At 36.7% G+C, this 22010-nt stretch overlaps 1 protein-coding gene across 2 annotated transcripts in view; it reads left to right on the top strand.

Moving 5' to 3' along the window:
• ALS2 (alsin Rho guanine nucleotide exchange factor ALS2) overlaps positions 1-20976 on the top strand; it is a 68099-nt gene extending 47123 nt beyond the window's left edge. The window contains exons 19-33 of one of the 2 annotated variants that reach the window (XM_065880097.1): positions 143-241; positions 2485-2649; positions 3793-3904; positions 4107-4184; positions 7914-8047; positions 8952-9116; positions 12621-12738; positions 13685-13842; positions 15710-15832; positions 16715-16891; positions 17601-17646; positions 17861-17922; positions 18497-18646; positions 18891-18987; positions 20938-20976. In XM_065880097.1, the coding sequence (XP_065736169.1) occupies positions 143-241; positions 2485-2649; positions 3793-3904; positions 4107-4184; positions 7914-8047; positions 8952-9116; positions 12621-12738; positions 13685-13842; positions 15710-15832; positions 16715-16891; positions 17601-17646; positions 17861-17922; positions 18497-18646; positions 18891-18987; positions 20938-20976 (1723 nt within the window). Of the gene's footprint in view, positions 1-142; positions 242-2484; positions 2650-3792; positions 3905-4106; positions 4185-7913; positions 8048-8948; positions 9117-12620; positions 12739-13684; positions 13843-15709; positions 15833-16714; positions 16892-17600; positions 17647-17860; positions 17923-18496; positions 18647-18890; positions 18988-20937 lie in introns of both variants that reach the window. The other variant, XM_065880096.1, reaches the window with a different exon arrangement.
• Positions 20977-22010: the final 1034 nt, after the last annotated feature.

Here is a 22010-nt window from a genome sequence, read left to right as displayed (position 1 = left end):
TTAAACCAAGACCCCATTTACCCCTTTCCTCCTCTAGGTATCAAAAGATCTTTTCTCTGTTCTTGTTATATTTGCCAGTGTATACACATAAAAGGTGAATATGGCATAATGCATCTTAAGATGTTTTTATTCCCCTTGGCAGGTATGGAGAATACAGAATCCCAAACAAAGCACTGAACAAAGAAGACCATTATGTGGGCCACTGGAAAGAAGGAAAAATGTGTGGTCAAGGAGTCTATAGGTAATAGCATTAGAAATGTTGCTGGACTGGTTGGTGTTGCTTTTTCAAAGAATCATTTAAACCTAAATGTTTGTGTAGCCAAAGTTTCCAAGCAGTAAGTTTTATTTATTCTTCTTATGACTGAAGCTATATAGAGTCTTCTTTAAAAGGTCAACCTCTCATCTATCATAAGATGAAAATATTAGGTTATTATTTAGTTCTTCACAAAACTGTGTAAACCTTGTAAACCATAACTTTCTCATAGAATCTCCTAAATATCTTGCTTGTAAATTTATCTTATATTTACTGCATGACTCTGATATGGACAAAGCCTGTCATTCTTTCAGAGATGACTCAGTATTTCATTTTCCTGTAAGGGACTAAATACACATTTTTCCCCATGTTAACACAAAATACCGCCCACAACATCTTCAACTTCTTAGACTCAGTCATTCAAAAATGAGATTTTTATCTCAAGCCAAAATAATCTTGAGAAAGGAAAGCGGAGCTGGAGGAATCAGGCTCCTGGACTTCAGACTATACTACAAAGCTGCAGTAGTCAAGACAGTATGGTACTGGCACAAAAACAGAAATATAAATCAATGGTACAGGAAAGAAAGCCCAGAGATAAACCCACGCACATATGGTCACCTAATCTATGATAAAGGAGGCAAGAACATACAGTGGAGAAAAGACAGCCTCTTCAATAAGTGGTGCTGGGAAAACTGGACAGCTACATGTAAAAGAATGAAATTAGCACACTCCCTAACACCATACACAAACATAAACTCAAAATGGATTAAAGACCTAAATGTAAGGCCAGACACTATCAAACTCTTAGAGGAAAACATAGGCAGAACACTCTATGACATAAATCACAGCAAGATCCTTTTTGACCCACCTCCTAGAGAAATAGAAATAAAAACAAAAATAAACAAATGGGACCTAATGATACTTAAAAGCTTTTGCACAGCAAAGGAAACTATAAATAAGACGAAAAGACAACCCTCAGAATGGGAGAAAATATTTGCAAATGAAGCAACTGACAAAGGATTAATCTACAAAATCTACAAGCAGCTCATGCAGCTCAATATCAAAAAAACATACAACCCAATCCAAAAATGGGCAGAAGACCTAAACAGATATTCCTCCAAAGAAGATATACAGATTGCCAACAAACACATGAAAGGATGCTCAAGGTCACTAATCATTAGAGAAATGCAAATCAAAACTACAATGAGTTATCACCTCACACCGGTCAGAATGGCCAACATCAAAAAATCTACAAACAATAAATGCTGGAGAGTGTGTGGAGAAAAGGGAACCCTCTTGCACTGTTGGTGGAAATGTAAACTGATAACAGCCACTGTAGAGAACAGTATGGAGGTTCCTCAAAAAACTAAAAATAGAACTACCCTTTGACCCAGCAATCCCACTACTGGGCATATACCCTGAGAAAACCATAATTCAAAAAGAGTCATGTGCCAAAATGTTCATTGCAGCTCTATTTACAATAGCCAGGACATGGAAGCAACCTAATCATCCATCAACACGTGAATGGGTAAAGAAGATGTGGCACATATATACAGTGGAATATTACTCAGCCATAAAAGAAACGAAATTGAGTTATTTGTAGTGAGGTAGATGGACCTAGAGTCTGTCGTACAGAGTGAACTATGTCGGAAAGAGAAAAACAAATACCAAATTCTAACACATACATATGGAACCTAAAAAAAAGGTTCTGAAAAACCTAGGGGCAGGACAAGAGTAAAGACACAGACATAGAGGATGGACTTGAGGACACGGGGAGGGGGAAGGGTAAGCTGGGACGAAGTGAGAGGGTGGCATGGATATATATACACTACCAAATGTAAAATAGATAGCTAGTGGGAAGCAGCTGCATAGCACAGGGCGATCAGCTCAGTGCTTTGTGACCACCTAGACGGGTGGGATAGGGAGGGTGGGAGGGAGACGCAAGAGGGAGGAGATATGGGGATAGATGTATATGTATAGCTGATTCACTTTGTTGCAAAGCAGAAACTAACATACCATTGTAAAGCAATTATACTCCAATAAATATGTTTTAAAAAAGAAAAGCCATGAGAAAAAAAAATGAGATTTTTTGATTGGTGAAAAAGTCGTATAAACAAATAATTACAGCTACCAGTGAGACATGAGTATAATTTTGAATTTCCTAAACTTTGTAAAAATGAGCATCAGAACTCAATGTGCTTGTGATCTTTATTCATTCTTTCTAACCACAGTTACGCCTCTGGTGAAGTTTTTGAAGGCTGTTTTCAAGATAACATGCGTCATGGTCATGGTCTCCTGCGAAGTGGAAAGTTGACTTCATCTTCTCCCAGTATGTTCATTGGCCAGTGGGTAATGGATAAGAAAGCCGGATACGGTGTCTTTGATGATATCACTAGGTACAGTATCCTGCTTCTAATCTCACAATTTAGCATGAGAGGATAAGGTTCCTCTGCTTCTCCAAAAACATGATTTTATGAAGGCTGAGCACCTTAATTTGACAATACTTCGAACATTTTTAATAAGACAGAGTTGTCAGGTGTCATTTTATGCATTTGTTTGTGAACAAAACAACAGGTTACTTCCTTACAAGATCAAGATCATTCAAAATTAACATTGGTACCATTTTCCTTAAAGCTTCACACATAAATAGCTTTTAGTGTCTCAAAGAAGCTACCGAATCTTTGACTGTTATACAGAGAGAAACCTTTAATGCAGTCAGTAGGTAACAGGAGTAAAAGGTTAGGAGGGTCAGTGGAAATTCCCTTTTGGGGTCATAGAATAGTATCTAAACACCTTTCTGCCTAGGTCTTCCTATCAGGTTAGACACTTGTAACCATGCCAGCAACCTAGGAATCAAGCTTGGTTAAATTCAATTAACTAAACCTTGGGGAGAAATATAGTTCTTTTGCCTCTGTATTTGGTTTGGCCTGATTTGCTTTTGGGCTAAATATATACTCTTCCTCTCATATTATTGTCATAATGTGTGATTTAAAAAATTTTGCTGTTATCACTAAAATCCATGATTATTTAATAGGCAGTTTGTACTAATTTTAATTTTTTTAGTGGAGATTAGTAAGGTTTCTCGACATTTGGGTAGGTGAAGAATGAACCTTCTTTTATGATAAATCCCATTTCTTTTAAGTTAGTAAACTTTTGGGTGAGAAAATGTTGTGCATAGGTTTGAGCCTACCTTTTGAGTGACTCATTTTGGTGACATTATTTAGAGTTGAATTCTTGGCATTAATTAAATATTTTAAAGTTATCAAGGAAGTACTGGAAGTATATACAGATCTATGTCTGGTAGACTATAATGTTAAATTCCTGAGAGAACATTGCTCTGAGTAGGATATATTTTACAATCACATTGTCCCATGTTTGAGGAGACAGAGTTGACCACTTTGACTAGAGAAATGGAACAGATACCAACCTAGGGGTGATGCTTGGTACCTCCCATGTGATAATTGTTTTTTCCCCACCTCATCTTTATCATCACTGATTTTTTATTTCATTTCTTTTTTTTTTCTCCTATTTCTTTGCAGAGGGGAGAAGTACATGGGAATGTGGCAAGATGATGTATGTCAAGGGAATGGTGTGGTAGTTACCCAGTTTGGATTATACTATGAAGGCAACTTCCACCTTAATAAAATGATGGTGAGTGGAATATTTTACATATAGTTACTGTTGACTTTTTGAAACTCCTATGTCCTTAACTTTTTAACTCATCTGTTCTACCTTTCCTAGTACTATTTTTCTTGTCTTAAGATTATGTAAGGCTCTGAGGGATGTGACTGTGGGTATCCTAAGTTACTGTGTGTTTTATGTGTTGTGATTTTTGTTTTGTTTCTTCACATAGGGAAATGGAGTTTTACTTTCTGAAGATGATACTATCTATGAGGGAGAATTTTCAGATGATTGGACCCTGAGTGGAAAGGTTGGAAACTTCTTTCTTTCTCTGATAATCTTTTACTAATTTTTTCCTGACCTTTAAAAAAGCTAACCTATAATAAAATTCACCTGTTTTAAGCACACATTTCAATGATCTTTAGTAAATACGCAGAGTTGTGCAACCATTACCACCATCCAGTTTGAGATCATTTCCATCACCCAAAAAGATTTCCTTCACCATCTCCTGCCCATTTGCAGTCACTCCCTGGTTCCTCTTCCAGTCCCAGACAACCTCTGATGGACTTTATAACTATAGATTTGCCCTTTCAGGTCCTTTCATATAATTGGAATCATACAACAAGTATTCTCTTCCCTGTGGCTTCTCACATTTAGTATGTTTTTGAGGTTTTTCTATATTGTGGCACGTGCAGTACTTTATTCCTTATTACTGAATAAAAACCACATTTTGTTTATCCCTTCACCAGTTGATGGGCATTGGATTATTTCCAACTTTAGACTGTTTCCAACTTTGGGCTACTATGTATACTGAAGTTGACTGCAACTTCTTCTTTTCTTCTTTTTTTAGTTGAAATATGGTTGATTTACAATATTGTGTTAGTTTCAGGTGTATAGCATAATGACTCAGTATTTTTGCAGATTATACTACATTATAGGTTATTACAAGGTAATGGGTATAATTTCTTGTGCTATCCAGTATATCCTTATTGCTTATCTATTTCATATATAGTTGTTTGTATCTGTTAATCCCATACCCCTAATTTGTCCTTATACCATCCACTCCCCTTTGGTAACCACAAGTTTGTTTTCTGTATGTGTGAGTCTGTTTCTCTTCCATTTACATTTAAAACTTCTTGTGTGAACATGTGTTTTCATTTCTCTTGGGTGGATACCTAGGAGTGCAATTGCTGGGTTGTACGGAAAATTGATGTTTAACATATTAAGAAACTGTCAAACTGTTTTCCAAAGTGGCTGCATCACTTTACATTCCCATCGTCAGTGTATGAGGATTCTAATTTATTCACATCTTTGGCAGTATTTTTTATTTTCTTTTTTTCCTCTTTGTCATTCTAGTGGGTGTAAAGTGATATGGTTTTATTTGACTTTCCCTAAATGACTAATAGACTCATTATAGAGCATATCTTCATGTACTTACTAGCCATTCATCTGTCTTCTTTGGTGAAATATATATTCAGGTATTTTAAGAATTTGCTTGTTTATAGTCTTATTGAATTTTAAGGATTTCTTTATATAGGTTGGATATAAGTTCTTTATCAGATACAGGGTTCACAAATATTTTCTTGTAGTCTGTGTCTTGTCTTTTTGTTTTCTTTTTTTTTTTTGGAATTGTCTTTTTGTTTTCTTAATAGTGCCTTTTGAAGTACTAAAGTTTTTAATTTTAATGAAGTCCAGTTTATCAAAAAAACTTTATGATGAATTATGCTTTTGATTTCATATCTAAGAAATCTTTGCCTAACTCAAGGTTACTAAGATTTTCTTCTGTGTTTTCTTTGAAAAGTTTTATAGTTTTAGCTTTGAGGTAATTTGTGTATGATGTGAATTAAAGGCTAAATTGATCTTTTTGCATGTGGGTATCCAATTGCGTCAGCAAGTTTTCCCATTGTATTTTCTTGACACCTTTGTTGAAGTTAATTCACTATAAAATGTGTTTATTTTTGGACTCTGAATTATGTTCCAGTGATCTACATGTCTCTCCTTATGCCAGTACCATGCTGTCTTGACTACTATAGGTTTCTAGTAAGTTGTGAATCAGGAAGTGTAAGTTTTTCAACTTTGTTCTTTTTAATAATAATTGTGGCTATTCTGGATCCTTTGCTTTTCCATATAAATTTTAGGACTGGCTTGTTAAAATCTGCAGAAAGCCTGCTGTGATTTTTATAGGGATTATTTTTACTCTACAGATCAATTTGCGAAGAATTACCATCTTAATAATATTGAATCTTCCAATCCATGAATGTGGAATGTCTCTCCATTTATTTAGATCTTCTTTAATTTCTATCAGCAATGTTTTGTAGTTTTCAATGTGCATCTCTTGCATATCTTTGGTTAAATTTATTCCTAAGCATCCTTTTTGATGCTATTATAGAGAGAATTGTTTGCTTAATTTTATTTTTGGATTGTTCATTGCTATTATATAAAAATACAATTGATTTTTGTGTTTTGTTCTTATATCCTGAAACCTTGCTGAATTTATGTATTAGTTCTAGTAGGATTTTTTAAAATGGATTTCTTAGGATTTCTTGCATACAGGATCATGTTGTCTGCAAATAAAGACAGTTTTACTTCTTCTTTTGCCATCTGGAAGGATTCTTTTTTCTTGTCTGACTGCACTGGCTACACTCTCCAGTAGATGTTGAATAGAAGTGGTAAGAGTGGACATCCTTGCCTTTTTCCCTGTTTTAGGGGAAAAGCATTAAATCTTCCACCTTCAAGTATAATGTAGCTGAAGATTTTTCATAGATTCATCAGATAGAGATAGTTCCATTCTATTCCTAGTTTGTTGAGAGTTTTTATTATGAACAGGTTTTAGATTATGTCAAAGGGCTTTTTCTGTGTCTATTGAGATGATTATGTGGTTTTTGTTCTTTATGCTATTAATACAGCATATTATATTGGCTGCTTTTCTGATGTTAAAGCAACCTTGTTTTCCTGGGATAAATCATACTTGGTCATGGCATATAATCCTTTTTTTATATATTGCTAGAATTAATGCTAATATTTTGGTGAAGATTTTTATATTTATGAGGTATTTATTATATTTATGTTTATAGTTTTCTTTTTTCATGATGTTTGTCTTTGGTACTGAGGTAATACTGGCCTCATAGAATGAGTTGGGAAGGGTTCCCTCCTTCTCCATTTTCGGAAAGAATTTGGAAAGCCTCAGTGTTATTATTGCTTCTTCAAATGTTTTAGAGAATTCACCAGTGAAATCATCTTGGCCTGAGCATTACTTGGTGAGAAGGTTTTTAATTTCTAATTTAATTTCCTTACTTCTAATTAGTCTATTCAGACTTTTCATTTCTTCTTGAGGCACTTTTGGTAATTTGTTCCTCTTAAGGAATTTTTCTATTTCATCTAAGTTACCTAATTTATTGGCATAAAGTTGTTCTCTTGGTATTCCCTTCTAACCTTTTTAATTTTTGTAAGGTTGGTGTAATGTCCCATTTCTTGATTTTGTAATTTTATGTCTTCTCTCTTTTTTTCTTGATCTAGTTAAGTGTCTTTTTTTCTTGATCAGTCTTATTGTTTGTCAAGTTTGTATATCTTTTCAAAGAAGCAACTTTTGGCTTCATTCATTTTTCTCTGTTTTCTATCTCATTGATTTTTGCTCTAATTTTTATTATCTCCTTCTTGCTTTGGGTTTAGTTTGCTTTTTCTAACTTTATGAGGTGGAGTTTTAGATTACTGATTTGAGATCTTCCTTATTTTATAATATAAATGTTTACAGCTTTAAATTTGCCTCTAAGTACTGCTTTAGTAGTGTCGCATCAATTTAGATAAGTTGTGTATTCATTTCATTCAGGTAAAACTATTTTACCAATTTTTCCTGTGATTTTTCTTTAATCCACAGATTGTTTTCATACACTCTTTTTGCACATGCATGTACATACAACTTTTTTAAAAGAATTAGGGACTATTGAAAAATGAAAATGTTAACCATTTAGTGCTTTTTTTTCTTGATTTTTAAGATTGAAAATATTTCCTCTAATTCCACATTTTTTCTGACTTTACCTAGGGAACATTGACTATGCCAAATGGAGACTACATTGAAGGTTATTTTAGTGGAGAATGGGGATCTGGGATAAAAATCACTGGAACGTACTTTAAGCCTAGTCTGTATGAGAGTGATAAAGACAGACCTAAAGTTTTGTGAGTAACTAGTGTTAATTATGGATTAATTATTGAATGTTTTGAGTTGTCTTGCTTTTATCAAAGCTGGTTAATATTTCAAATGCAGGACAAGTTTTTAAATTCTTTTTGTCTTTAAACAATGTATAACCTTGAATTGTAAACTGAAACTGCTATAGATAGCTAAATCTGTATTCTTGGCTTAGTTTATAGCTGTAGAGCTTAAATGTTTAAAATGATGAAAGTTCTGTGTGCAGGAATAATCTTACTGTTAATGGTGCAGGTATCCAAGTTGATTGAAAGAGAGATTTTTAAATGGAAGCCCTGCACAACTTGATTTTGAAAAGTAAAGGTCAATCCTATATATACACTGATACACTGCATATATTGGGAAAAGTCAAAGTCTTGAAGTGTATGATGTTTTTCCTCCAAGTTTTTGGCATATGTTTATTTCCCTTTATTGTTTCTAGCTTTAGCTTCGTTTTTGTATTTTGACAGCAACTCAGATTCTTTGTTTTCATGGGAGCTTGATATACTTTCTGTACCATGTTTATTCTTAGTATTTTTAGAACCCAGTATGTAATGCATTTCACAGTTCTCAGTATGAGATGTGCAAGGCACAGGAAGTCCTCATTTTAGCAAGGATCAATTTTGCAACATCAATTCTATGGAAATGTAGAAAGCAAAGGAGTCAGTTCTGACGTGCTTCCTACTTAATTCATATACTTTAGTATCTAATACACCCTAAGTAGCTAAAAACCATCGATTTAAATTTTTATTCGGTTTTTAAACAATGGAACCACCATCAGTTTAGGCAGTTTTTGTCACAGAAGTATTTGCAGTTGTATATTAGAAAGTTTCTGTTCTTCAGGATTTTTGCACAAAATAAGTGATTAATGAGAGGCTGACGTGACCTTATTAGCAGGAAGCTTGGAAACCTGGCAGTGCCGGCTGATGAGAAGTGGAAAGCAGTGTTTGATGAATGTTGGCATCAGCTTGGCTGTGAGAACCCAGGCCAAGGGGAAGTTTGGAAAGCGTGGGACAATATTGCTGTGGCCCTGACTACCAGTCGGCGCCAACACAGAGACAGGTGCGTGAATGCCTGCCCAGCATAGGGCAGAGCCTGGTAGGAAGACGAAACTTAAAACCAGTAAGTTGTCAAGGCTTCCCACATTTAGTTTTTAAATATAACTTAAAAGTCAATTATGTACTTCTGGGTAAGGATGGATAAAACACACCTCCTTGTATTTGCTACTGAACTTAACTATAAAACCTAGGCAGAATGCATGGACATTTATTTGAAACTCTGAAAAGTAAATATCAGCAGGTGTTTTGGGGAAGAGCAGCTGAATTTAGAGTACCACCCAACCAGTGGTGAATTTACTGGGTTTCTTAACTTCAATATTCCTCATCCTAAACCCAGTATAACCTGAAACTAGAAGCAAGCACTGTGGTGCAGACAGACAGAGATCTAGAAAAACCCCTCTCTTTCTGGCTCAAGATGCAGAAAAGAGACTTCCTAAAGCTCAGAAAGAGTGGAAGAGGTACACTGGGTTTTCTCTCTCTCCTCTTTCTCCACTTTCTCATGCCTCAGCCTGCAGGCACTCCTGTGGCAGGGGCAGCGATAGCTGTGGCTGGAGCAGCCATGAAACTGGATGCGTACAGGAGCCAGCACTCTTGCAGGAGTGGACCCTTCTTCTCCCTTGATGAATCATTTGGTCCTGGCTAAACCTCATTGCTCTTTGGCCTCTCTCTCTATCCTCCTACCACTTCATGGAAGTGGGCAGTTTCTGGCTGGAGGACCTACAAGGGGAATCAGAAAATGCTGGGAAGGTCATGGAAAGAGAGGAGCTCTGGAAAACAACCCTGTAAAGTTGTTCATGAACTCCTGGATTCACCCCAGACCTGCATGCGTGGATTTGATCCAAATCAGCCAAACACTTTAAGAACTCAGCTACTAAGTTGACTTCTACCTAGGTCCCAGACTAACACCTCAGTGGTACTCACAGAAAGACCCAGATAGGACTGCAAAGCCCTTGAGAAGTGAACTGACATTGGAACCACAGCCCACAGATGGCTGAAACAAAAGTATCAGCTGTTTCAGAGATTTCCAAATCACCTACACATTCAGTGATTCACTAGACAGACTCACAAGACTCAACATATAGTCGTACTCGCAGCTAAGTTATTACAGCAACACAGTAAGGTTCCACAGCCCAATCGTAAGGGAAGAAGACACAGGCAGAGTCTGGAGGAACCCATGTGCAAGCTTCCCATGCTCTGTCCTTTCTCTGAGGGGTCACACAGAGCACACTCTCTGCCAGAGCAGTAAAATGCAGCCACACATATACAATGTTTCTGCTCAGGGAAGCCCATCAGAGATGCAGTGCCCCAGATTTTTACTGGGGACTAGTCACATAGGCATCCTGTGCTTCGCAACTACCAAAATTCCATAGTCCCAGAAGGAAGCAGATGTTCACCACAAATCACTTTAGTACAGTCTATGGACAGCAAAATATCCTTATCAGTTAGAAAATGTTTCATATTAGTATAGGGAACTTTTAGAAAGCTTAGTTCCCAGGTACCAGCCAAGGGCCAACTTTATAAGCAGGTCCTTGTAAAGGTAACAGTTTCAGTTCTACTATGTTTACTATGTTATGAATGGCAACATTCTCCATTAGGATATAAACAAGACACAAAATCTCGTAACATAATACTCAAAATGTCCAGGAAATAAACCAAAATTACGTGGCAATGAAAGAACCATGAAAACCTCAACTCATTTGGGGAAGGACAAACCATAGACATCAACAACCCCCTACCATAGATTTTGGAATTATCTGACAAGAACTTTAAAGCAGCTATTATAAAAATGCTCAAATGAGCAATTGCAAACATCCTTGAAACAAATATTAAAATTGAAAGTATCAGCAAAGAAATAGAAGATACAAAGATGAACCGAATCAAAATTTTTGATTTGAAAAATACAGTAACCAAAATTTTAAAAATCACTGGGTGGGGTCAGTAGCAGATTAGAGATTACAGCAGAAGAGTCAGTAAATGTGAAAATAGATTGGTAGAAATTATTTAAAATGAACAACAGAACATGAAAAAAAAGTGAATAGAGCTCTAAGGACCTGAGAGTCTAATATTTGTGTCCTTGGAATACCAGAAGGAAAGGAGAAAAATTGTGGGGCTGAAAAAATATTTGAATAAATAGTGGTTGAAAGGGTCCCAAGTTTGGTGAAAGACATAAACCTACACATTCAAGAAGCTGAACAAACTGCATCCTAGAAAAAAACAAATATCCATGTACAGACGTGTTACATTCAAATTGGAAGGAAAAAAATCTTGAAAGCAGATAGAGAAAACTTTTGCATTACGTATATGAAAACAGCAATTCAAATGGCTGCATACTTGTTGTCAGAAGCCTTGGTGGTCAAAAGGAAGTCACACAACAATTTTGAAGTGCTGAAAGAAAAATTACAGATGTACTTTTCATTTCTCTTTTTCTACTTTTTTCTTATTTTCTCCCCTTTTCTCCTTTTCCTTTTTCCTGCTTTTGTTTTTCTCCATCTGCCATTCTTCATGTTTCCTTATTTAACTTGGCCGGTCACTTCTGCAGGCATTGACTAGCATTCATATCTAAAGAACTTGCTAATCCCTACAGTATAGGAAGAAAGTTTTGTTTTGTTTTTTCCTGTGTTTGGGATAAATGGGAATTGATTATAGTGTTTCATTCATGAAGTTTATAATTTTTACCTCCTACTCTTTCTATCAGTAGAAAAAATGGAAACTCCCAGGATTGATTAAAGCTGTGGACCTGCCCTTGTGTGGGATGCAGTTGGTCACCCTTCTCTGATAGAGCCCATGTGCATAGACATTGAGACTTGAGCCCTACAGTTAACCTTGGTTAACTCTTGTTGGGTGTTTCCAAGAAGTAAGAATGAAAGAACTTTTGTATAAAACCACATTGCTGCCACAAAGGTCTTATTTGTTTATCTAAATCAGTATCATAATGATAATTGTGCACTGTTTCTAATTTCTTATTGATTGTAATCTAATAGAGTGCCATTACCAGAAATTTCAGTTGATGACTAGTATGTGTTTTATCTTAGCCTCTTCATCCGGAGCTTCCCTTTTACCCATTGTGTGCTTACCGCACCACTGTTGTGGCATCCACATTATCTCCTTACTTCTTGAGCTCATTTCCATTTCAGCCTTTGCCATTTGATTTATTTTCCTTAATCCTTAGCTCTCCCTCTCCCCTTTATGCCATTTTTATTATCACTAACAAGTCTATCGCCAGTTTTCTCTTCAAGCTAACGTAATAGTATTTTCCAACACCATGGTTTCTATTGGTGCAACATCTTCATTAATTTATTGTGGTTGGTGTGGAGTAACATTAAATGCTACTTTGAATGACTGTTACATAAACCTAACAGCAGGTCAGTTACCAGTTATGCACACATTTGGGCTGAACACTGTGCTGGGTGCTCCATTTCATCCTTAGTTGGTGACTGTGCTTCACGTGCACTTACAATTATCTTGCTTTCTTGAAATATATGATAGGCTTTCTTTTCTCTTTTTATAGTCCAGAGATATTAAGTCGTTCACAGACTCAGACACTAGAGAGTTTGGAATTCATTCCTCAGCATGTTGGTGCCTTCTCTGTGGAGAAATATGATGACATCAAGAAATATTTAATAAAGGTAAACAACAGTCAAAACCATACCAGCCTTGTGAATTAATGATACAACTGACATGATATATCATTCAAATGTACTCACAGCTTATTGTTACTCATATCCTGTTTTTGCTGTCGAGGTATGTCTTTTGTTAGTTCTCTGACTACTAAAAGCACATTTCTCCCTAAAGATTGACCTATTATGATAGAACTTTATAAATTTTGTAAAGTGTTCAAGGGGGTTCTGGACATCTAGGGTCAGAGTTTATAATGGCTTTTTGTTTGTAACGTTAGCAAACTAGAGATTGTATAAATAAAGCATGCTGCCTTCACCCCATGGTTATGCTGTCTTTGCTTCCTTCTCAAACCCTGTGAGATTAGCCCACAGTTTAAAGAATGACATGTATTGACATGGGGGTACAGGAAGGAGTATTAGAAGAAATCAAGGGAACTGAACAGTGATTGTTTCAGAGCATAATCAACTGTCATTATTCAGTTTTCTGGAAAGTAACATTTCATATATTTTTCATGATGTTTATGGTATATCAGAACCTTTCTTTTCTTTTCTTTTTTTTTTTTTCCTTCAGCTGTGCCATGTAGCATTTGGGATCCTAGTTCCCTGACCAGGGATCGAACCTGTGCCCCCTGCAGTGGAAGAGTGGAGTCGTAACCACTAGACCTCCAGGGAATTCCCTTAGAACCTTTCTTTTAATATTCTTTATCAGTATATCCAAAGCTATCTTCCCAAAATGTTAAAAGGATTCTTTCAGAATAAGAGCTCCTACTGCATATAATTTGGGTAGACTCAACCCTTTAGAAAAGTTGAAGTATTTAAATTTTCCTGGTCCAAAAGTAGACTCTTGACAGTTTGAAAATTGCTCATCATTTATGAAAGTGTTTCTTTTTGGTCGATCAGTTGTTTCTGCTGTTAGTGCACACTGACTGGCTGCATCGGTTCTCTTGCTGCTCAGGCCTGCGACACTCCTCTGCACCCACTGGGCAGGCTCGTGGAGACACTGGTTGCAGTGTATAGAATGACATATGTGGGTGTGGGAGCCAACCGCCGGCTGCTGCAGGAGGCTGTGAAGGAGATTACGTCCTACCTGAAGCGAATTTTCCAGCTGGTGAGGTGAGAGATCTTTTCACTGAAGTCATCAAGAAAATGGTTTTATGCCACAGATCATTCAATAGATTAAATAATGAAAACATGTTTTTACTTTGTGTTTATGCTATAACTATAAAAAAGATGGACGTTAGCCATTGTAACTTACTCCCTTTATGTCTTTCTTACTCATTGGGTATGATAGAAGGCTAAAATAAAAATTTTTAATACCAATTTTGGTATGAAATATAGTAGTCTTATTTGGATTTAATCTCTAGGAAAAATCACGTCTCTAAAACCTAACCACAGAGAAGATAAAGTCTAATACGAAGCTTTAGCCCTGAGTGTTTATGTCCTATTCCTCGACAATAGCCTGTTTGTTCACTCATTCAACAAATGTTTGAGTGCATCTACGTGTTAGCCACCATTCTGGCCCTTGGAGGAATTTATCAGTAAACCAACCCCCCAAAAGAAAGAGAGAGAGAGAAAATCTGTACTCTCATGGGGCTTCCGTTCTACTGGGGACAGAGTAAACAGAATATGTAGTAAGTGAGATAATGATTCATGTGATGGAGGGGAAGAGAATGGAGCTGGAGGTGAGATGCTGCTATTTTAAACGGAAGGTCAAGGAGACATGACTAATAAGGTAATATCTGAGCGGAGACTTTGAAGAAGGTGAGAAAGCAAGCAAGCATCTTTTCGAAGGAGAGGTTCAGGCAGCAAGCAAGTTTGGAACTTATGAAATTCAAGATATTTTACTGGATTTAAGCCAACAAGTAAACGCTGTATTGAGATAGTTATACAAAAGTTTATGAACTTGTCCCAGAAAAACCTCCTTATATTATTTAGCCTCAAAACTGATAAATGCATTTGGAAATGTTTCAGTTTGGAGGGGGCAGTGTTATCTACTAAAAAGATCGCTGGGCTAGGATTGTTTCAGCTCTGACATTAGCTTAGATGGGTGAAGTGAAGATAAGTTCCCTGAACTTGTAAATTTTCTCCACTATAAAATCGGGGCAGGGGCATGGTATAAGTCTACAAAAATACAGAAGATTGCAAACTGCCTGTAAGAGTTAAGGTTTAAGTCTGTAAAAATAAAGAGGACAATAAACTTGTTTATGGTTAAAATCCACCATTTGCATACTAGAGGTGGGAAATAAAATCCAGGGAGAATTCAATGCCTAGGGAAAAATCCTCAACAATTTAGCAGCTCAATCATTTGGAAAAGTTTTTCAACAGCTTGGCTTTTTAAAAAAATTTTTAAATTTTTGCATGAATTGAGTTTTCATTTTTTCTTAACGTTGGACATTTAATTGTTTATATTCTGAAAGCAGTGATCTCTGCTTGAAGAGTCAATACACGTTGACCTCAGATGAGATTTGCCAGTAAGAAAAACATATATAATATAGATCAGAATTGTTCATTCTTTAGTAACTAGACAGAAAAAACAGAACAAATAGATTTTTTACTGGTGTTATTCATTAGCTACATTTTTTTTTTTTTTTTTTTTTTTGCGGTATGCAGGCCTCTCACTGTTGTGGCCTCTCCCGTTGTGGAACACAGGCTCCAGACGCGCAGGCTCAGTGGCCATGGCTCATGGGCCTAGCTGCTCTGCGGCATGTGGGATCTTCCCGGACCCGCGCACGAACCCGTGTCCCCTGCATCGGCAGGCGGACTCTCAACCACTGCGCCACCAGGGAAGCCCCATTAGCTACATTCTTAATTTTATCCTGTAAGAAGCATCAGTTAAGACTCTAAGGAAACTGACTTATTTAGTTGATAGAAAGTTTGGTTTTATTGGTCCTTAAAAGATTAAATAATGGAAATGTGTTTTTACTCTTTTTATCCACTCTAGAGGTGTAATTGTGTAATGATATTCGTTATTCTTCCTTAGGTTCTTATTTCCTGAGCTTCCTGAAGAGGGCACCACAATTCCTCTCTCTGCTCCTCTGCCAACTGAAAGAAAATCCTTTTGCACTGGGAAGTCAGATTCCAGATCTGAATCACCAGAGCCAGGGTGAGTGGAGCTGGGTGGAGATGGTGAGAAAGGGGGTGGGGACCAAGTGATCTTATGCAAAGAATCCCAGGAAAAGTTGTTTTCTCTGGATCTGTTTCCTTCTTTTTAAAATTATACGGTTGGGGGCTTCCCTGGTGGCACAGTGGTTAAGAATCCGCCTACCAATGCAGGGGACACAGGTTCGAGCCCTGGTCCGGGAAGATCCCACATGCCGCAAAGCAATTAAGTCCGTGCTCCACAACTACTGAGCCTGCGCTCTAGAGCCCGCGAGCCACAGCTACTGAAGCCCACACACCTAGAGCCTGTGCTCCACAACAAGAGAAGCCACCTCAATGAGAAGCCCGCGCACCGCAGCAAAGAGTAGCTCCTGCTCTCTGCAACTAGAGAAAGCCCACATGCAGCAACGAAGACCCAACGTGGCCAAAAATAAATAAATTTATTTAAAATATAAAAAAAAAATTTTTAAATAAATAAAATGATATGGCTGGACTTCGTGATCTCTGAGGTTCTTTTTAGGTCTCAAGTTATGTTAGCCAAACCCCATGAAACTGTAACTACAAATGACTGGGCACAAAGGCTGCTGAGCAAAGTAAATCATTCTGCCCTAGAACAACAGAGAAATCAGCCTTAAAATGGAAACAGAGTGGGCTTTCAATTAGATTTTGAGTTTATGATAAGAATTCATAGTTGGCCCAAGACAAAACTCTGGGGCCATAGGTAGACTTCTCATGTTAACTTCTTACATAAAAGAAGGAATATAACTGCTTCCTTACTCAAAAATTCCCATCTTTACTTTCAAGTTCTAGAAGATAAAGCTCCATGTTTGATTCTGTTTTCAATTTTAAGATTAATGCTCCTCCCTCTCTCTCCAATATTTTGTAGTTACGTGGTAACAGGTTCTGGGTTACTGCTTCCTGTGCTCCTACCTCGGCTCTACCCACCGCTGTTCATGCTTTATGCCCTGGATAATGATCGTGAGGAGGATGTTTACTGGGAATGTGTTCTCCGACTAAATAAGCAGCCAGACATTGCTCTTTTGGGCTTCCTCGGGGTGCAGAGGTCAGTACAGTAATTATGAATGGAACCTAATTGTTTTAACTCAACATGCAAACAGCATTATCGGGAATTTGGTACTTTGATACCTAATTGTATATATGATTTGCAGTTTATTTACCTATCGCATATCTGTCTTCAGCAAAATAGTGATGTTTTAAAATCTTTATTTCTGAGAGTTTTTAGACATGAGTTTGAAATGTGATTATTCTTCTGAATATAAGTAAATAATTTGAGTTATCCTGCTTGATATTTTGCAGTTCTTCAAAGCAAAATACATATATTCACATTTTCAGAGAATTAATTGTATTCAGTCTTTGGCGTTCTTCTTTCCCTTCTTTTCTCTTCTCTCCCCTCCCTCCCCATCTACAATTTCTCATGTAAAAGTTTAGAAGTGCCCTTTTTTGTTGTAGGGCATTGTTTCTTGTTAGTCCAAGGAAATACTAAGTGATTGTACTTTCTAGAAGTGTTAGGATAAAACTGATCACCCCAACACCCAATAGTTATATATTTGTGCTATCAGAAAAAAGTGAATGAGCCTTAATTGGAAAGTAGATTTTTTTCAGTGGAATGGTTTAATAGTAAAAATGAAGGAACTGTGGAATAGTTACTTTAAATGAGGACAGGGAAGTCAATCTAGTCATTAACTGTTTTTATGGGGACTAATTTACCATAAGGAACAACTTGTATTAACAATATATGGATTTCGTTTTAGGAAATTTTGGCCAGTGACCTTGTCAATCCTTGGAGAGAGTAAAAAGGTATAGTGGATTTTAGTTTCCTCAGCAAATATGTTTTTATTTGGTGTGGGGGGATTCGAGATAGCAAAACAGTTTCTGTTTTACTTCGGTAATATAATACCCAAGCATGAGTTATTCACTGAAGATCTGCATTCTGCCATTGGTATCATTTATGTTTCTTGTTGCTGCATAAGACAGCTTTCCTCTTTGACCTTTATAAATTCTTTTTTTGCAGGTTTTGCCAACCACAAAAGATGCTTGTTTTGCCTCAGCTGTAGAATGTCTACAGCAGATCAGGTAATCTCTAATTTGTTGAAAATTACATAAACCAAAGGAGCGGTTAGTCTATTAAGATACTGATGAGATCTTATCTTTACCTAAGCTCTAACCCCACCCCCCAACCCCCCAAGATGGTGTCAAACTCAGCCTGAAGATCAGAAAGACTCTGAGACATTTACCTTTTGTTCTACAAGTCCCTTGCATTTTCGAAAGTGGTGGAGAACCTACCCAGCAATTTATCTACATAATCGTATCTTTAGCCAAATGGAAATTAACCAAACTTCTTACTCAGAGAAGAGCATGTATTAGGAAAATAAGGTTCCACATGGGTAAAAGGAGATGATCTATGACTTAGTGAATTCTTTCATGTGAACCATTGATAGTTGGAGGCTTCTTTCCTCAAAGGACCATAGGATTACAGGGATCATCCCTTCCAGTGACTCTTTTTGCCTGATGTATCCAACTTAAGGCACGTGAGCCCTAAGAGGGTATATTTGTATCAAACAATTAGCATCAAATGGCTCTATTAAGAAAACCATAAGATATCTTTTCGTCATTTATTTTTATTTTTTAATTTCCTTTTTAACAACAGCACAACATTTACCCCATCAGACAAACTTAAAGTCATCCAGCAGACTTTTGAAGAGATCTCTCAGAGTGTCCTGGCATCACTTCAGGAAGACTTCTTGTGGTCCATGGATGATTTGTTTCCTGTTTTCTTATATGTGGTGCTACGGGCCAGGTGACCAATCTCTTCTGACTTTATTTAATATCAGTGACATTATTTTAACAAGTCTGCCCCTTGCTTTTCTGAGCTGATGACAGGAACATGCTCCCCCACTGGAAAAACAGTCCATTTCTGTTAACCCTTTTCATGACGGTGTTACCTTTTTCTTGAGCTGTTCTTTCTTTTCCTTTCAAATAGATTCAGAAGTAGGATGTACATATAAATGGAAATAACTCAATATCTTTTTCTTGTTGGGCAGGATTAGGAATTTAGGCTCTGAAGTACACCTCATCGAGGATCTCATGGACCCATATCTTCAGCATGGGGAACAGGGTATAATGTTCACCACTTTGAAGGTAAAGTATAGATATTATTTAATATTTTTTATGTTAAAATCTCTCCTTCACTTATCATATTATGAATCTATCATTAACCTTTTATATAAAACCTTAATGCAAACATTAAGTGCCTTTAGAGCACATACTGTTAATATTTTAAAATATGATAACATATTAAAGTAGAATCATTCTCAAAATACTAAAGCAAATTATTCATTAACCAATCTTCCCTGTAACTTGATCATTCAAATTGTTACAAATCCTTATAAATGTAGACCATCTATATAAATGTAACTTTAAAAAGGAAACAGAAAGAATTCTTAGTGTCCAAAAAAACATTCAACAGTAGAGCTATTTAATGGAATTAAGGTAAAACACAGAAGGCAGTAGGTATGTAACGAATATGAATCGTATCTTCTTTCTTTCCCATTTATTGTAACCAGTAGGTTACAAATGAGATTCTCTGATCTGGGTGCTCTGTAGGGATTGTTGGAAGTCATTTCAGTTCCCCTGCCTTGATTTTTCTTGGAATTTGATACAATCATTGTGAAGTTTATTGGAAGAATAACAAATAGAAAATGGCAAAAACACTTCTGAAAAAAAGAAAGGCAGAACAGACCCACTGTGTCAGTTAATCAAATGTTATGAAATTATAATAATTAAGATAGTATGTTACTGTCATAGGAATAGACAAATACCTTAGTGGAAGGGATAGCTCCTATATAGGCAGTATTATAATAAAAATTTGACATATGAAAATGGAAACATCAAACAAAAATGGAAAAGAGAATTATATAATAAATGGTCAAAGTATTGGAAGAGCTTATTAGCAGTTTTGGAGGGAGGGTGGCATCAGGGTGGAATCACTCACGTAGCGAATTACAGATGCCTTAGTAAGGTTTAAATATACAAAAAGGGAGACAGAAGAAAAGACAGGCAAATTAAAATGAGAAAAACTAGAATTTAACGTCAGGTTTCTGGCTTGGGCTAATTGTTTAAACTTTTCAACTTAAATATCATTAACATTTATAGCAAATAAACTGAAAAGGGAGGGGACAACTGGGGAAAATATTGGCTACCAATGACTTACATTATTAGTATTTATGTTATATGAAGATCATCTCTAAACATATCACCAAGGAAGAAATGAATTAATATATTTATATAAAAGAAACCACTCAATCTCACTGCAGATTTAAAGAAAGTGCCATTTTGTCCCTGCTAAATTAGCAAAAGTGTTATAAAATTATACCCAGGGCTGGTGGGGTTATAGTGAAATCAGAATTAGTCCCACATTGCTGATAAAGAGTAAATCACCCTTTTAGAAAACAGTTGTTATTAACATTTATATCAACAACATCAAAAATGTTTCTAGAGTTTGAGTAGTCCTACTCCTAGTGATTTATCCCACGGAATTAAAGAATGGAATACACTGTATATTATTTGGATGAGGTGTTCTTTGTAGTGGAACTCTCAAACCTGGATACTTTCAGAATCACTTGGAGATGCTTCTTAAAAATGCATTCCAGGAAATTCTGACTCACTAGGTCTGGAATGATGCTTAATCTGAACCTGTGTGTTTATCAGACATGCTAGGTGATTCTGATTATAGTTGTTTGTGTACCTTACGTCGATCATCAGCATATTCTACATGTCCAGTCAATAGTGGCTTCACAAATTAAGGTATTTCTGCTTAATGAAGAATATTATACAGCTTGTTAAAAATTTTTTGTCTGTTTTAGAATCAGAGGGAATTTTACAAAATTTTATTTCTACTCATTATAACTTGGCAAAATAGACATGGGATAGGGTAGGGGGACTGGAAGGAAACAGGGAAAAATGGAAGCAACTGGTTTAGTTGAGCTATCAGCGTTAATAAAGGATTTCCTTTCTTAGTCCCATGTGCATTGTTATATTTATGTAATTTCTTTTAAAGTAAAATTTAAATGGTTTTGAACTTTTTTTCAGGCATGTTACTACCAGATCCAGCGTGAGAAGCTTAACTAGGCTGCATAACAGCTTGACAACTGGATTATCTATTCAAAGTGTTTTAGCACCATCTGGCATCTTCCTGTAGTGGCAAAAAAGAACAGTGTTGAAATTAGGACGTTGTATTATTTTGGTGGTTATCTCTGAGCCTTGCTAACGATCGGAGCTCTGAGCCCAGAATAAAAGACTGTATAGTTTAAAGGGAGGATTGAAAAGGAGGTAGAAATCAGATTAGACCAGTCCCTGGCCTGTGTTAAGTTCCCCAAATGTCATACATCTGCTGTTGGAAAAAAGAGGACCCTTCCTACAGTAAAGAGTATGCCAGCTCATGAAGTTGTGAGAAAAAATTCTCGGTATAGCTTCTTACATTAAAGAGGTTGATGAATATTTTTGAGTTTCCGGTTTGCCTGCAGTTACCCCAGACCCCTTTGCAAGAAGCAGATTGTACTTGAAACTATAGTAGCCACACTATGCCTTCCAAAATTCCTCGCAGTCATGTGTGCACCATGCTTCTTTGCTGAGGGAGGGAAAAGAGGAACTTTTAAACTGAAATTTTAACTTTTTCTAAGCTTTCCCACCAGGGTATTCATGATGGGAGAGGTTCTATGCAGTTACTTCTACCATACCCTGACCCCAGACCTGGAGCACATCCAAATAGGAGTCTTCTGCCTCCCGACTAGAAAGAACATAGGAATTTTGTTCTTGGATTCCTTACAATGCTACAGAGTGAATACACTGGAATTCAGACACTAACTCCGAGCTGCTGCAGAACCTCATTCATCCGCGTGCAAACGCTGTATTCCGGGGCCTGTGAATGAGAGCCTGAAGAGCTTTTGCATGCAGGCTGTGTTTTGAAGCAGAACTAGAGACTGGAAAATACAGAAGCAAAGAACTGCATCCATCCTTGACCTGGTGTTGTGGTTCTTCCCTGTACCTTGCACTGAACTCACAGAGGAGAAGAAAGAGGAAACTCGCTTTGGCTTCTCCCATCTCAAAAGTGTTGTGACACCTCAACCCTTTAGCGGTTTGCTTTTTTTTTTTTTTTAATGTCC

The sequence above is a fragment of the Phocoena phocoena genome, chromosome 7, assembly GCF_963924675.1.
Source record: "Phocoena phocoena chromosome 7, mPhoPho1.1, whole genome shotgun sequence".
In the NCBI taxonomy this organism is placed as follows: Eukaryota; Metazoa; Chordata; class Mammalia; order Artiodactyla; family Phocoenidae; genus Phocoena; species Phocoena phocoena.
This window is presented reverse-complemented; position numbering and strand designations above follow the sequence as displayed.